The following is a 16,552-nucleotide window of genomic DNA, read 5'->3' on the forward strand; positions in this document are numbered from 1 at the left end:
TCTTCGCTTTGATTCTCAGACGCACTGCCGCGTTCTTCTGTAACTTGGTAGCGGTGAGTGGCAGAAACAGAAAGTGAACATGACCTCCCGCTGACTCCTGCCAACAAACCGGATGTCTTTAACGGCAGTCAAAAAAAGAAACATCAACATTAATTCCCTGCTAAATGATCCGTGTGAATTATGCATGAGGAAACTGGGTGATATGTAGATTTCCACCTTCAACCTTTGTCAGCCTAATTGCTGCCATTTAGGTCTAGATCTGAAACGGTGGAGTCGACTGCAGACACGGCTCACATCCGTCAATAATGTTTCAGCACTCATATCAAAGACGGGATGGGAAAGAAAGTGCTGTCTCTACATTAGCACGGCGCCTCGAGGCTGCAAAGCGTGATTTGTTTTTTGGGCTGTTTTCAATTAGCCGTCTTACCTTGGTCGGGTAACTGCGAGTTGTTCGGAGGTACGGTCATATTCAGCACGTCGTTGACGGCCGTGTCGGCGTAGTGTCCTCTTTGAACATCGTGTTCGCTATCGGTTTGGTCGCTCTCCTCGTGCCCGCTGTCCTTCAGACTGTTTCCTTCCATGTCCTTGAATGTTGATGTGCTGCAGCCAGGTGAAAGAGAAAAGATGAGGGGAAAAAAGAAAGTGTTATTTAACTGTCAACTTTGGTTTCATCATTCTATTTCTCTCTTCACCCCATGCTACCTCTATTTATTCCACGTTTAGTGCCTAGCCGCCCAGACGCCAAGGCTGAAAAGAATGTGCTTTTATCACATTGTGAAATGGTTGGGTAAAGGATCAGGGGTCGCTTGCCTGCACTCTCCGTGGCTGTGCAGAACTGTTCTGTTATGTTAGGATTATAGCTCTAGTAAACAGACAGTGTTCCTTGAGTTTATACAGGCTTCCTAAAAAAGCTGTAGTGTATCTGTTGACTGCATTTACATTTGGCTGAGGCTTTTATCGAAAGTGACTTACATTGCATTACAACATACATTTTTCCTGGGTTCGAACCCATGACCTTCAGTGCTGCTAATGCAATGCTCTTCCACTGAGCTGTTGGTTTAAAGGGATTTTAAAGACCCTATAGATTTTTTGACCATCTTTTTACTATATTGGGTAAAATGGCTTAGCCTTTTTTTAAACTGCCAATAGCATTTAGTCAAATGGATAGTTTGGCCAAAAATTATATAAAACTCATGATTTACTCACCCCGAAGCTGTCCGAGATGCATAATTTTTCATACAAACACATTTTTAGTTATTTTAGAAAATGTTTTAGATCTTTCAGCCAATCAAATGCAAAGTTACGGGGTCCACGTCCTTCAAGTCCAAAAAATGTGCATCCATCCCTCACAAAAGAAATCCAAACGGCTCCACAACGATAAACAAAGGACTTCTGATGGTAATCTGTGCCGTTTCGTTGTAGTAATATCCACATTTATAAACGAAATTAACTAGTTTCCAGTAACGCCACCATCTTAGTCGGATCTGGATTCAAGATATGAGTGTACGCAGATTATGGAGGTTTCTCTGCTGCTGCTCTATGCCCCCGCCCTCCGAATTTGTCATACGTCACTAAGAAAAGTGCGTACACTACGCTGATACTCTCTCCTGAATACAGAGGAGTTTAAGATGGCGGCGCTAACGGAAGCTAGTTATTTTTGTTTATAAAGTTTTAAATATGGATATTTCTACAACAACACCACGTGGATTACCCTCAGAAGGCCTTTGTTTATCATCCTGGAGTCGTTCGGATATCTTTGGGGAAGGATATATGCAAATTTTTGGACTTTAAGGAGCTGGTCCCCGTATCTTTACTGTTTAGCACCTGGAAGATGCAAGACATTTTCTAAAATAACAAAAAATCTGTTCGTCTGAAAAATGATGGACATATGCATCTCGAACGGCTTCAGGGTGAGTAAATCATGGGTTTAATATCATTTTTGGACGAACTATCCCTTTAACATCACATCAGAACCATAATTTGCTACTTGCAATTCAATTGTAACCAATATTATAGTAAGTGTATAATATTTAAGAGGCGTGTACACCAATGCTTTTACCAAATGCCAGGCGTGTCTGAAAGCGCCAGGTGGACGCCGATTGTAGGCGCTTGCCAGCTTTTTTATTAGCTGAGCGCTTTGCTATAAAACTTCTGCTTTGTTTATCGTGGAATGATGCGGCGGGTGGTTGTTGTGATATTTGTCCCACTCCTCCTCCACTGTGATTGGACAGCTGAGTGAGAAGTTACATTGACGAGTTGAGCATTTCATCCAAAGTTAAACATTGCGGTAAAAACGCAAACTGCTGGTGCTCAGTGCAGACAAAACCTACCAGTTGCTTGCGTTTTTTGAAATGCGCTGCACTTCCATTGGAAACAATTGAAAACATACGCCATCTGACGGCGTAAACGCCTTGGTGTGCACGCCCCCTTAGGTCTGATTTACTTGCAATAGAATGACTATACATCTCTAGATATTTTATTTTATTGCACTTGTATATAGCTAACATCAAAGCTAAAAACACGGACTTACAACCACAAAATGGCAGACTGCTTCCTATTTCTGGCTAGGACTATGTTGGTCAAACTAATTGAAGCTTGAATAGAAGAAGCATAGAAATGCTTCTTTTATTTACCCACAAATAATGATAGTAAAGACAATGGGAGGACAGACATATGTATGCACCTTAGTGAGCCCAGCAAAACCCTTTGTGTTTATAAAGCATACACTGACATACACAAACAAAAACATCTCTGTAGTCACTTCTAAGGAGGAATAGGGAGACGGGGGGATTCTTGCAATGTCATTGCAATGGTGGTGGTGCAGCCTGTGATTTTATCAGTCTAATTGCACCTGTCCCAGTCTGTGCGCCCACAGGCTCCGGAGGGGATTTCTTTGTTGCGTTCCAGCACCAAACAGCCGACACTTGAATAGTCTTTGTTTGTGTAAACACTGGAAAGGCTTTTTACAGAAGATAAAATTGCTGTAATTGGTTTGAAAAATGCCGTACTGAGGTAGGCTGGAATGTTCTTTTGCTGCAGGTAAGAGACGCATTAGGGTTCTGATGCACATCCACAGAAGCTTAGCCCCCAGGCGACTGAGGACCTTTATTAGGGATGTCTGCATACCAATGTTCCATGTCAGTCAATAGCCTCTTTTAGGTGGACTGAGGAATGCTGGCCAAGTCCTGCCAGTACAAAGGATCTATTGTTCTTGCTCTTTTCTTTCAAACTAAGAAAAAACATTACCTTTTTGTTATCTCCGTGGCCCTACAAAAGCCTCCTTATGTGCTCCGAAGAAGAATCCACTGGAATTCCGGGATGACATTTTTTGCTATCTGATTAATTTCTAAATACATTTTGAGCTTAACCGTCCCCGTCTCCGCTGTCTGCTACAGCTTTAATATTCTCTAACATGTAATATGCATACACATTTCCAGGGTTTTGATGAAATTATTCACAGTAGTGGTGAAACGAGTAATGGTTGATGAAGATGCATAGTCACTTATGAAAATGAATTATATAAATATATAAACACACTTGGTTATTAATGTCTTCCCGAGGTATGTGGCCTACCATGACATGTTCAGGGCTCCAGACTAACTTTTTTCACTAGGAGCACAGTGGCCCTCAACTGAAAATGTTAGGGGCACAACCAGAAAATGTAGGGGCACACACTGTAAATCAACATGCTAACCAATTATTGACATTTCTACTAATTTCCACTGTATTACTAATAAATACTTTAATGATAGATGCAGGAAGTACAATGTGCTGTTTCAAATTCAGTGTTACATCACATAAAAAGGGTCAAATTTACTGGTCGCACATGTGCGACTGGATGTAAAATTCACTGGCACACTCTCAAATTTTGGTGGCAAAATGCGACCATTTGGTAGCAGTCTGGAGCCCTGCGTGTTCTTTATGACATGATTTTTAATTAACATATAATTATTTGGTCAAATACAATCCTAAAGGGGGGTAATCATGAAACGTTGACTTTCCTTGATCTTATGAGATGAAAGAGTAGATTAACATTAACAAATTAACATAAGACTGCCTACATTTACACATCAATAATGATTATTCAGTGATCAGACACTTGACCTGGCCGGTCACAATAAGATACTGACTGCTGTCTCATTTCACAAAGGGTTCACAAAGAAGTCTTAAAAACACTCCAGCATAAAATATGCCTGTTTAATTCTCAAGGTCGGGGAAGGAGTGGATGGACTAATATTATATTCGGGCCAACATGACAAAGATTAAATTATACTTAAAACATTTTGGATATGCCCCCTTTAAGAATGCATCAACAAAGTCAATGTGATTGTTTAATAAAAACATACCTTTTAATTAGGTGAGCTCTGCTGTTCACATAACTGGAGTCAATGGAATAATTCTCTGTCTGGAAGAGAGAGAGAGAAAAAAAAGAGAGAGAGAGAACAAAAATGAATGTAATTATGCAGCAACCAAAATAATGTTACCAGTAATTGCCTTTGAATAGAAATGTTATTTTTTTACAAAGACTGTTGCAAGCTGCCTGGGCTTTCAAAGGCAAAACTCCCCCATTCTCTTTCTAAGCACATGTGGGCTGTACTGATGCAGTGAGTCTGCTCCTGTCCTCACTCCTCCAGCCTACCCCCCAAACCCATCCTTAGTCAGACCACGCTCTTCAAAATGTCATTAAGCCAGACAGGGGAATAGATGAGGGGATGGGGGTTAGAAAAGAAAGTTTCCTCTTTTATTTAGCGCATACTATTTTTGTAGATGTTAATGTGAAATCAAATAAATAAATAAACGAAGGACTATAAAAGCGTGCCAGGGGACTTTATAAATGTCGCAGATGAAAAGGCCTCAGTGATCTGCATACGATGGCTCTATGACCCACATTGACAAAAAGAGTAAACCACTTTGAATTTTTCTGGAAGTCAATCGTTTTTTGAATAAATCTGCAATTTATTTATATCTATATTTATTGCCTCGGAACCAACACCAGGAAAAACATTTGACTGATATTCAGTATCCAATATCCAATCTTCCAACCTCACAACTTAAAAAAAACAAGCTACTGGGATGAGGTGGCAGTCTGTCCATTTTGGTAAAAGCTTTCACTCAATATATGCTGATAAAATGCAGGGGCTTTCCATGGGGAGAAGCATGCCTGATTTCTCGGCTTCAACTTCTCCGATTAAAAACCAAGATAGTAAAAGAAGTCAATCGTATCCTTCCGGGGGTATGTCTAGCCATCATCCGTTTTGACAAAAACAGTCGCCCAGACGATAGGAAGGTTAATGCAGAAAGTGGCACACGACCAATGATTATGCCGCCAGCCAGGGACATCCAGACTAGCTTCACAGAGACAGATAGAGACTGTATCATACAGACAGAATAACTGCATAACAAGCACCTTTGTGTGTAAACATTGGCATAGAGTTAATTAGTAAGGGATAATGTATAGGCAGAAGATTGTAATGAGCCCTGCCCAATCAAAATCAAGCATTTTAGAGTGCCGTGTAATTGGCATACATATACACTATACCAAACGCAGAGAGGAGACATGTGTGCTAAATGTATTATAGCACAATATTAAGTTAATATCAAGCAAAGTGGTCTCTTTATCTACAGTCTGTTGTATACATTGGCTCTACTGATCGTCAATGTCTTCCTTGCAACACCGAAATACCAAAATATCTTCTGTCGCTAAGCTGTTGTGTTCTGTCCCACCTCCACACAACCCAATTACCTCTACGCATGATAATATTTTAATTACAAGTGACGGCTGACCGTTGATGTTCTTATTTGTGGATGTTTGGTGTGGCTCTAATTAAACCTTAAGTCGTTGTAATCAAGGAGATAATTTGTAAAAAGCCATTTTAATTAACATTATATTAGCAAACCCCAATTTGGTGCAGACTTTGTTTGTTCTCATTGCAGCTCACGAGCTAGTTATTTGCCTCTTTGTTCTCATTCGGCTTGACTCCATTAATATCAAAGTAAATGGGCATGGACAATTATTTACTAATCTAACAAGACAGGAATGTGTGTGTGTGTGTGTGTGTGTGTGTGTACCTGGTAATTATCATGTTGTGGGGACCAATTGTCCCCACAAAGATAGGAATACCAGTATTTTTTAGGGATCGACCGATATGGATTTTTCAGTGCCGATGCCGATACCGATTTTTGTTTCATCAGCCTTAGCCGATGACCGATACAGGCTGCCGATTTTCTTGAGCCGATATTTGGAGCCGATACTGGTTTTGCTCACTCAATTTACATCATAAAAATTATGTAAAAAATGTCATGTTGTTAAAAAAAGATGTTATTAGTTTGCACAGTTCTTACATTTATTGTAGTCTAGGACTAGTCTAATCCCTGTCCAGGAAACCGCCCCATAGAGATGAAAAAAAAAACCACTTTGTTCAGCTATGATCAGCTGTTAAGCCGAGCTTTCAATATTGTCGTGAAAAGGTTGGTTGTTTTTAGTCACATGACCTGCAATCGCTTGCTGGTTCCAGCACTCTGTCTGTAAATTATGCCGGAAAAATCGGCAAACAAGGCAGCCATGTATCGGTTGATGCCGATACACATAAAACTCGCAAATATCGGCCCGATATATCGGCCGGCCGATATATCGGTCTATCACTAGTATTTTTGTGACCTTGTGGGGACATTTTGAGGTCCCCATGAGTAAACAAGCTTATAAATCAAACAGAATGATGTTTCTAGAAAATGTGAAGTTGCAGAATGTTTTCTGTGATGGTTGGGGTTAGGGAATGGGGTAGGGGAAGGGAATAAAATATACAGTTTGTATGTAATCAAATGCATTACGTCTATGGAATGTCCCCACAAAACATGGAAACCAGAATGCGTGTGTGTGTGTAATATATGTGACCCAGTCTGTAAAAACCCAGCGTTCTGTTTTCTACTTAAAGGGGCCATGGCATAAACATCTGACTTTTTCCATGTTTAAGTGCTATACATGGGTTCCCAGTGCTTCTATCAACCTAGAAAATTTGAAAAAGATCAACCCAATAACTTAGTTTTGGTAAATCATTTTCTGCAAACATGTGAAAAATTAGGTAATTGAAATTTGGCTCTCCTTATGATGTCATAAGGAGATCTTATTATAATAATACTGCCACTTAATCTACACTATCCAACCACGGCACTGCCATTTAGTGCAGAGAGAAAGAGAGAGAGAAAATAATTCACAGCACAATTGAGTTTCAATTGCAATAAACCACCATCATTGCGATCAGGTTTTGAATTTTATCAGCTCATTTGCATTTTAAAGGACACATCCAAAAATGCCACATTTTTGCTCACACCTACAAAGTGTCAATTTTAACATGTTATGATAAATTATCTATATGGTATTTTGAGCTAAAACTTCACATGTGTACTATTACGTACTCTTTACGTCTTAAAAAAGTCTTGTGACATGGCCCCTTTAAAATCATCCTACATAATATAAAGAAGATTCTGTGAAAATACCTTTATATCTTTTATATCGGCTGAGTAAGATCATGTCAAAGATGAAAATCAATGAGTAAGATCAAAGTATAATTACATCATGAGACTTTATATATAGATATACTGTATGTGCGTGTGTGCAGAGAAACTTTTTTTACGCCACCTGTGCTTTAGTTCGGTCCCTGTGAGAGCTCATTATAGAGCCTTTCCATCTCTACGGTCATCCTCTAAAAGAACTAATGAACAGCTATGGACTAGTAACAAGAGGCAAACTTCATTAAAAAAGACAGTATACAAATTTCCGAATGATGTGCTCTGTGTGCCTGGCCCATAATTGGTTTTGAACGGTGAGCTCTGCATTAGCCCGGGCTCTGTAGGGAGAATGAGAAGGACGGGCCGTACTTCTCATGTATCCGCAATACATAGCTCCTCTTTCGCTCTCTTCGGATACGACTCTTAAAACAAACGAGAGCCCTGTTGAAACGCAGTTACGAGTCACAGATCGCTGACCCTTTTACGTGAAGAGTTTGCTTGTTGATGATGCAGGCGCAGTCATCTCCTTCTGTTGACATTTTGATCTCTCTGCTTATATCAGAGTGGGCTAATTGGAGTAATAGCTTCAGTTATGCAAATTTGGCGGCTGTTCCACAGAGACGGTCGCCGCTTGAGATGATGAAATACGGTCCTGCACCGTATTCAAGCATGTATCAACATGTTCTTTAAAGAATGTGATAGATAAGTGCCATTATTCAACAACAAAAGCGTCCATTGATGTGTAGTGATGATTCACTAATGGACTGGCATAATTAGTGAGCTTCAACAGAAAAGCATATCTGTTATATTGTGCGGTGCTCTTTTGTATTGTCATTAATTCAAGTTAAGGGGCCAGAGGGCATTTAGGGGGTGCCCTTGGCCCAAAAGTCTTTATGCCAGAGAGCTTCTATGCATTAGCAGCAATATTCCTGTAAAGTAATGTACTGCATATGCCTACACCACTAACCGCCACGAAATCGTAAGGGCTATCAATATTTCTTTCCCACAGGTCGGGTTTCAGGCTCGGAGATGAGGGCTACTTAAACTACAGTGAGGCTGCCACAAATGGCTACTTAATCTGGTTCTACAATGTGTTGTTGTGATCCAAGTGGCCCCGGTTTGGCGGCCGGAGTCACCCTATCCCCGTAATTACCGTTGTGTTTCTTCCCACATACTCAAGGGTCCGGCAAGTTAAATCGCACCCTGAGAGCTAAGTGAGCAAAGGCGGACTAAAGAGGGAAATAATGTTGGTGAGACCTCCACCTATCTAACCAACACCCTAGCAATGCACCCTAACGAAGTTTTCTAACCTCATTTCACTGTTTTCTCTGCAACCTGCTGGGCCTAACCCCACAACCCACCTCACCAAAACATCTCTAACTTTATCCAGCGGGGAGGAAAAGCAATCTCCTCGCTTAGTTGCGGCTGTGAGATTTGATTTGCCTTCTTCTCAGCGTGACAGTCGGTTCCGGAGTCCGGATGTGTGTTCATTGTACAGGGGCAGATGCACCAAGCGAGAGTTCTTCGGAAGGGAAAGAAGAAGGGGAAAAAATACTTGTCACAGCAATGCTGCAATTTATGTACTATCTGTTTTGAGACTGATGTACAATTACACTTGAATTTACACATGGAGGAATGCATAAAATCCAATCGCTGTCGTGCATGCTATAACAGTAATTAGTAATTATCAGATTCTACCCTTGTTTTGACCGCAATACATGATGGCTTTTAAATTAATTCATTTCAGGGAACAAAACAGTTAAATTTGATGTTTTTTTTGTTTGGAGTTTGATTAAAACGTGTTCTGCACATCAAGCAATCCCCTTTTTCTCTATAGCTTCACTAAAGTTCACTTAAATCTTAAAATATCACAGTCAGAGAATGAATGCATGTTTTCACTATACTTCTGCTGAATACAAATGTAACGATTAAAGAAATAAAACTGACAAAAAGGACTTAAAGGAATAGTTTATCCAAAATAAGTCACTTTACTTCCATTTAAAAGTGGATGGGAATTACCATAGATATGTGTGGTCACTAGTGTTGGGCGATATGCCCCATTTTGCTTGTGAGATCGCCGATACACGATAGTATCTGGGAGCGGGGCAGTAGTTTACTCATTTACTTATTTGTTAATTTTTACTTATTTATGACAAGTCATTTGACTGGTGTCCAAAAACAAGCAAGGTCAACACTGTCATGACCGCAACCTTCTTAAAACTGATGCCATTAATCCATCTGCATCATTAACAACAAACTCACTGGTTTTAACCCTCTGCGCGCCTTACAACCTTTCTAGTGCAATGAAATGTCAGAGCCCCGTGTATAACAAGTTCAGGTGCTAGAAGGAGTCCGTGCCGCGTGCATTCAGGTCAGAGCAAGAATCCAAGACGCGCGCATTAAGTCCACGTGTGTGCGGGAAGGAATCTGCGCACATTACAAGCTCACTCGCGCAAAGTGAAGCCTACAAACCCTCTCATGCGTGGAAAAGCACGCAATGCGCGCACTGTAAAAAATACTTTGCTGCCTTAAAATTTTTTGTTGAATCAACTGGGATTTACAAGTCATATAACTTAGTGTTATTTATCTTGACTAGAGATGAGTTGTTATAAATACAGGTGAGTTGTTATAACTTATAAAATTAAGTTGACTTTTCTCAACTATATTTTATAAGTTGTGACAACTCATATAGATACAATAATTAATAAAATTTAAAGAAACAATTAAAAAGTAAAATACACCCATTAAGATACCTAAAAATAGACTTATAAGAATCGAAATATATTAAAAAATAAAATAAAATAAAACACATCATTAAAAACAAAGCAAAACATTGTACAATGTTTTGCTTTGTTTTTAATGATGTGTTTCAATATATATATATAAATTAAATTAAATAAAAAAGATTTTAGTGGAAAGCCATACTAAACAGAAATGTTTTTAATTTAGATTTAAAGCTATTAATGTTTTCAGCAAATCTTATGTTTTCTGGAAGGTTGTTCCAGAGGTGAGAGCATAACGGCAAAAAAGAAGCATCACCAATTTTTTTTTGTTCTACTATAAGGTAACTTTAAAAGAAAAGAATCAGAAGATCTGAGAGTCCTTCTCGGTTCATATACTGTAATCATATTTGAAAGATACTCTGGAGCAAGTCCGTGCAATGCCTTATAAACTAATAAAAGATTTTTAAAATCAATTCGAAAACTTAAAGGTAACCATTGTAATGACTTTAATACTGGTGTAATATGACCTCTTTTTTTGACATTTGTTAAAATAGTGGTCACTATTTACCTTCCTTGTATGGATAAAAGCACTGTCAATATTTAGCTAGACAACTCATAGATTCAAATACATGAAGAGTGATTATTTCATATTTTGTGCACTGTCCTTAACATACTAAAAACATTAAAATATAAAAGTCCAATTGTTCAGTTTAATAGCAGCTTGATGCTCACTATTGTTTGGAAGCTATTCTTCAGTCAACTTAAAACGGAAGTAACAATTGTCTTTTTTTCCATGTTGACGTATATCTGAGTAAAAATGGTTTCTGAAATGATAAAATTTAATTGGTCCATTAAGAATTGATTGGATCATTGGAAGTTGGATCATTTTGCTGATCACTGCGATCATTTCCTGGCCCCGCCCACCTGCCATACCCCATGCATCGGAAGTAAAGAGAGATCGTTTCGAGTAGGGGAGGAGATTTGCATTTTTGATTAAAGATTATGAGGGCACATGGATTAAAAATAAATAAATAATGTAACTCACAGATAAGCCATTTGTAAAAATTAACATAATATAAAAAATAACTTTCTAATTTTTATTTCATTGTGACTTTAATTTACTTTAATATTTGTATTATATATTTGCAGGGATGAAAATCAGTACTTATGGATCTTGCTGTTTTTTAACTATATGCACAAAAGCATACAAATGAGAGATTGTCTTGAAGTAAAGGCATGTAGTGCATAACTATTTTCTTGCAACAAAAAAAAGAAACTAAAGGCGGCAGACAGGCTTTGCCGAGCAGGGCTTAGTAATAGGAACAGAAATGAGCCTGTAGCAACGACAGAGTTTATACGGAGGCTTATAAAATGCCTGTATGTGTACAAATCTAGTGCTGCTGCAAATCTGCTTAAGAATTGTGTGTGAGTGTTTGTGTATGTGTGTGTTTGACTGTGTGTGAATGGAACTAGAGTTTCACTAGCATATAACACTCCTACACAAACTAATCTCAACATGAAGTTGCTCTTTCCAGACATCCCTGCTTCGTTTCTTTCCTCTCGCTTTATTCCTTCTCTCCAACATACTTCTCTTTACTTCTTCTTCTTTCTATTCGTTTTTTGCCTCCCACTCCCCTAAACTATATCAAACCTTTACTTTTCACCCCACTGTGTCATCTCTCAGCCATTTGAGTCACCTACATGTACTCTCGCTTAGGCATGGCACCCATGACAACAGAAACAGACCGCCATGACTTCCTCTCCTCTTTGGAGTGAAGCACCTGCTAGGAGAGGATTTATCTATCCCTCACCAGCTTAGAGGAACACAGCACAACGGGTGGAAGCGCTCTTCAACCCGGTGTTAGGTTGCCAACCCCTGATTATAGAATTTCCCATAGATCCTCTGCCATCTGCTAGATTATAGATTTCCCCTACACTTCCAGACCGTGTGAGCCCTAGGGGAGGCTCTACAGTATAAAAGAGGTGAAGGAGCGCCTCGGGCTCGTCTTGGCATCGGGATAATATTACGTTTTCTATTTCTGCCTCTTCGACAGCGGCCGTGATGAATATGAGGACTTGTTGACGTTTAATTGCGGCCGGCTACCTACAAACACATATTATAAAGTTTCAATCGCAACAGGAGCTCGTTTGACAAATATGCTGCCATATCCTCGAGATCATTTCAATTCATCACCTATCAATTCACACTCCACTCAATTTGCAACATTGCAAATCCATCTTACTTTATTATGAAAGGATGCCATTTTGAGGGTTAATGTTTTGATAGATTATAAAGCTTTGAAGTGGCCACATATTAAAAAGAAAAAGCATATCAAGTAATGAAATGAACCTTTTTATATTTGCCCCCAGAAACCAAAGGCATTTTACTTTCATGAGGCATTTTACCTTTATTACTTTTTTAAAAAATTTAATAAAGGCACAGTATGCTACTTATATATGAAATAATTGATTATTGAAATTATTAAATGATTGTTACTGTTAATATGGCTATAAATTGAATCAAAATCATATAAAAAGTAGATGTAGGCAATGCCCAGAATATTATAACACAATAACCACAAAGCTTGAAAACATTTAAAATAATTGTCAATTTCCTTTGACATATCAGGAGTATTTTGGACACATTTATTTGTATTTCTGCCCGTTTATTTATTAAATTTTTTTGACTCAGCCCGAATCATGTGGCCAGACAGCCTCACATTATTTCACTAACTAAAGCAAAACTCCATGGGGACGAAACAGTGTGTTACAAATGAGTAAACACAATGTGCTTTCCTACCTCATTCGTTCACGGTTTCTTTCCCTGCGGACTGTAGTAGCTATATTTCTTTTAAGTAAAACAATCACATACTACTAATAAACAGCTACAAAAGTAGGTATGGGTATTTCCCCGAACAACAACTGTATCATAAACAGAAAGAGGAAACGCTAGGCAAAGCAAGAAAATGCTCTTCTGTTTAAAGCCTCGCTCCACAAACCCTATACTCTCTTTTCGCTTGTATATGTAATTAATTATGCATACATTAATAGCAACTGATTTAATAATTCATAAGGTCATCGTATGTCAAATCTCCCAGCCTTTTAGCATGATGAAAAGATTCAAATACTCCATCCTTTCATGCATATCTGCATTCCATCAAAAACAGTCAGGTGTGTTGTTTACAAACATACGGCAGAATTATTGTCGTATTGCTACTGTATATTTCTAATCTGCTGCATGCATGACTGTGCATGTGTGTATGCTTGGGTCTATTTTGATATTTCTTGGCCTTTGTGGTGTTTGGGAATTGATCAGATACTTTGTCCACTATAAATAGCCGCTTCGACATTACGATATCCCTGTCAAGCCGCATTGTGCGTGTGTGTGTGTGTTTTATAGATTCACAATCTGTTGGATGTTTTACAGGAAGCAGACTGGTCAGAAACATAATAGAAGAAAAGGTGTGTGTGTGTGTGTTTGTGGCTGGGTCAGGGGACTTGGATATCATGTTGCTATTTCAAAGCACAATTTAGTCTTAGAACCTAATGAAACTCAAATGGTGTGAACTTCTTTAAGTCGGTCTCATGGGATTGAATTTATTCTTCAAAGCCTGAACTAAAAGCATTCACACCTCCTCATTCAAATATCTTCCTGCATCCATCTGGCGTCACATGGGACGAACAGTACAGTCACCTGAAACAGACAATACTGTAGCTGCAACACATACAACAACCCTATACTGATTCACTAGCAGACATGATCTTTAAAGGAACACGCCGACATTTTGGGATTTGAACTTATTCACTGTATCCCCCAGAGTTAGATACGTCCATACGCACCTTTTTCATCTCCGTGCGTCCTGTAACACTGTTTGACGCACCCACCGCTAGCTTAGCTTAGCACAAAGACTTGAAGTAAATGGCTCCAGCTAGCATACTGCTCCCAATAAGTGACAAAATAACATTTTTCTACTTATAGACGGTTTCAGCAGTAACAACATAAACAAGCGGCTGTCATGGTCCACGCGTAACTTTCGGTAAACTTCGCTAAGAATAAATAACAAGTTCTTTAAACGTAGTTTATTTATATAACAAGCAAAAAAACAACACATAGATTACCTAGGAAACTAAAACAATTGTTATTTTCGACGATATAGTGTTAAAAGGTGGCTGTGTCTCATATGACCTTGTTATTTGTAAACGGTGTGACTATCCAAATCACAAAATATAAATAGGAAAATGTGAAAAAAAAAGGGGAATCCAAGGCACTCTTCATATATCAAAAGGTAAAAAGCCTTTATTTAAATATGGCTATAACATTAAAAACATATAACAGGGCAGTAACCCACGCGTAGCGGCACAGATAGCCTATCTGTGCCGCTACGCATGGGTTACTGCCCTGTTATATGTTTTTAATGTTATAGCCATATTTAAATAAAGGCTTTTTACCTTTTGATATATGAAGAGTGCCTTGGATTCCCCTTTTTTTCACGTTTTGAATACCCTACACCAAAGAGCACCTAACTAATTTTTCCCAAACAAAATTTTTTTCAGCTATTTTTGAGCACTTTGGATTTTTTCTGATTTCATAAATAGGAAAATGTTCGCATATTTTGTCACTTATTAGTAGCAGTATGCTAGCTGGAGCCTGTTAGGACGTCAGTTTGATTGGTTGCTTTGTTTCTGTGTTTTCATTGTCTGTGTTTATGTTTTACAGCTCTGCTCATGCGCGTCTGTCATTTGGGTTCTTCATCAGCGTGATTTCCTACACCTGCGTCACCACACCTGTTAATTATTTACCCCTCGTTTGGTTGCTATATCAGTGCCCTTAGCCCTTTGTTCTCTGCGAGTTCGTCATTGTATGTGCCTTGCCATATCTCCTGTCCTGTCTTGTCTAGTCTAGTCGATCTAGTTCCCAGTATTATATAACTCTAGTTATCTGTTATATTGTTATTTTATTTTACTTCAAAGTCAAGTTAATACTCATAGTTCCAGTTTATTTCTTTAGTTATTTTCCGTATTTTACCTGAGTTCTCTGCTGTCACCATCTGCCAGGTCACCCACTGCTCTGCCTTCTCCGAGTGGTTTGCATCTCACTCTCCGCTGCAGCTTCGGCTGTTGTGCGGCCAGAGGCGCTGTCCAGCGTAGCTACGCAGGGTCTGTAGCCGCGGTCCGGCTTGCCCGGTTAAATTCTCCGTGGAAATTAATTTATTCACCCTGTCTTCGCGCAGTGGATTATTCACCCTGACATCGCTCAGTGGATCTGTCACCCTGTCTTCAAGCAGTGGATTTCTCAGCTGACCTTCGCTCATTGGAACTCTCACCCTGTCTACGCACAGCGGAAAACCTCACCCTGTCAACGCACAGCGGATCTTCTCTCTCTCTGATTTACTTTCTGAATTATTCACCCAAGCTCAGTCTTGTGGACAGTGACTTTATTAAAGCATTTATTTTCTGCAATTGGATCCTGTCTCAGTCTCCCTGTGTAAATCCTGACAGACGAACTCGCCATCAAATGGATCCAGCAGATGCCGAGTCAGTGCGTACTGCCATCGCCCAGCAGGGAGCCTGGTTGGGTCAGCACACGGCACAGATTACATCAGCGTCCCGTGAAGTCGAGGATCTCTCGTCTCGCTTCACTGAGCTTAGCGCTCAGCTCGATCAGGTCCGTCGAGAGGTCAGTCAACCCCGCCAGCCTCTGGAAGCGGAACCCCACGCCACCAGCCCTCCGCCGTATGACGGCGATCCCAACTCCTGCCGGGCATTCCTTTCCCAGTGTTCTTTAGTGTTTGCACTTCAGCCTCGACGATATGCTACAGAACAGACCCGGGTAGCTTTCTGTATTACCCTGCTCACCCTGCGAGCGCGTGAGTGGGGCACTGCGGTCTGGGATGCCCGCGCACCCTGCTGTCAGTCTTTTGATGCCTTTCGGCGTGAGATGGAGAAATTGTTTGACCGGTCGGTTCAGGGTGATGCCGCAGCCGCCCGTTTGGTGCGTTTGGTTCAGGATAAGCACTCAGTCACGGATTATTCCATTAAATTCAAGACTCTGGCCACAGCGTGCGGTTGGAATGACTCAGCTCTACGTGCTCAGTTTGTTGACGGCCTCAATGATGATATCCAGGATGAAATCGCTATCCACGATTTGCCTCGTTCACTCGACGAGATCATCGAGCTCGCACTCAAGGTTGAGGCTCGGATGCTTCTTCACCATCACCGCCGCACGCTGCGTCATCGGGTTCTCCAGAGTGAGTCTGCCAATTCTACCACGCCCACTTCACTCACTGAGGCTGAACCCATGCAGCTCGGTCGCATGCGTCTCT

General features: G+C 40.0%; 1 protein-coding gene across 4 annotated transcripts in view; it reads right to left on the reverse strand.

Annotated features, from left to right (window-relative positions):
• The window catches only part of pcdh19 (protocadherin 19), a 69,691-nt gene that overhangs the window by 22,928 nt on the left and 30,211 nt on the right, over nucleotides 1–16,552 (reverse strand). For all 4 annotated transcript variants that reach the window (XM_055177604.2, XM_055177603.2, XM_055177602.2 and 1 more), the window contains exons 3-4: nucleotides 4,347–4,405; nucleotides 428–600 (exon numbers count right to left, since the gene is read on the reverse strand). In XM_055177604.2, coding sequence (XP_055033579.1) covers nucleotides 428–600; nucleotides 4,347–4,405 — 232 coding nt within the window. The remainder of the gene's footprint in view (nucleotides 1–427; nucleotides 601–4,346; nucleotides 4,406–16,552) is intronic.

This window comes from Misgurnus anguillicaudatus, chromosome 16 (genome assembly GCF_027580225.2).
Source record: "Misgurnus anguillicaudatus chromosome 16, ASM2758022v2, whole genome shotgun sequence".
Lineage (NCBI taxonomy): Eukaryota > Metazoa > Chordata > Actinopteri > Cypriniformes > Cobitidae > Misgurnus > Misgurnus anguillicaudatus.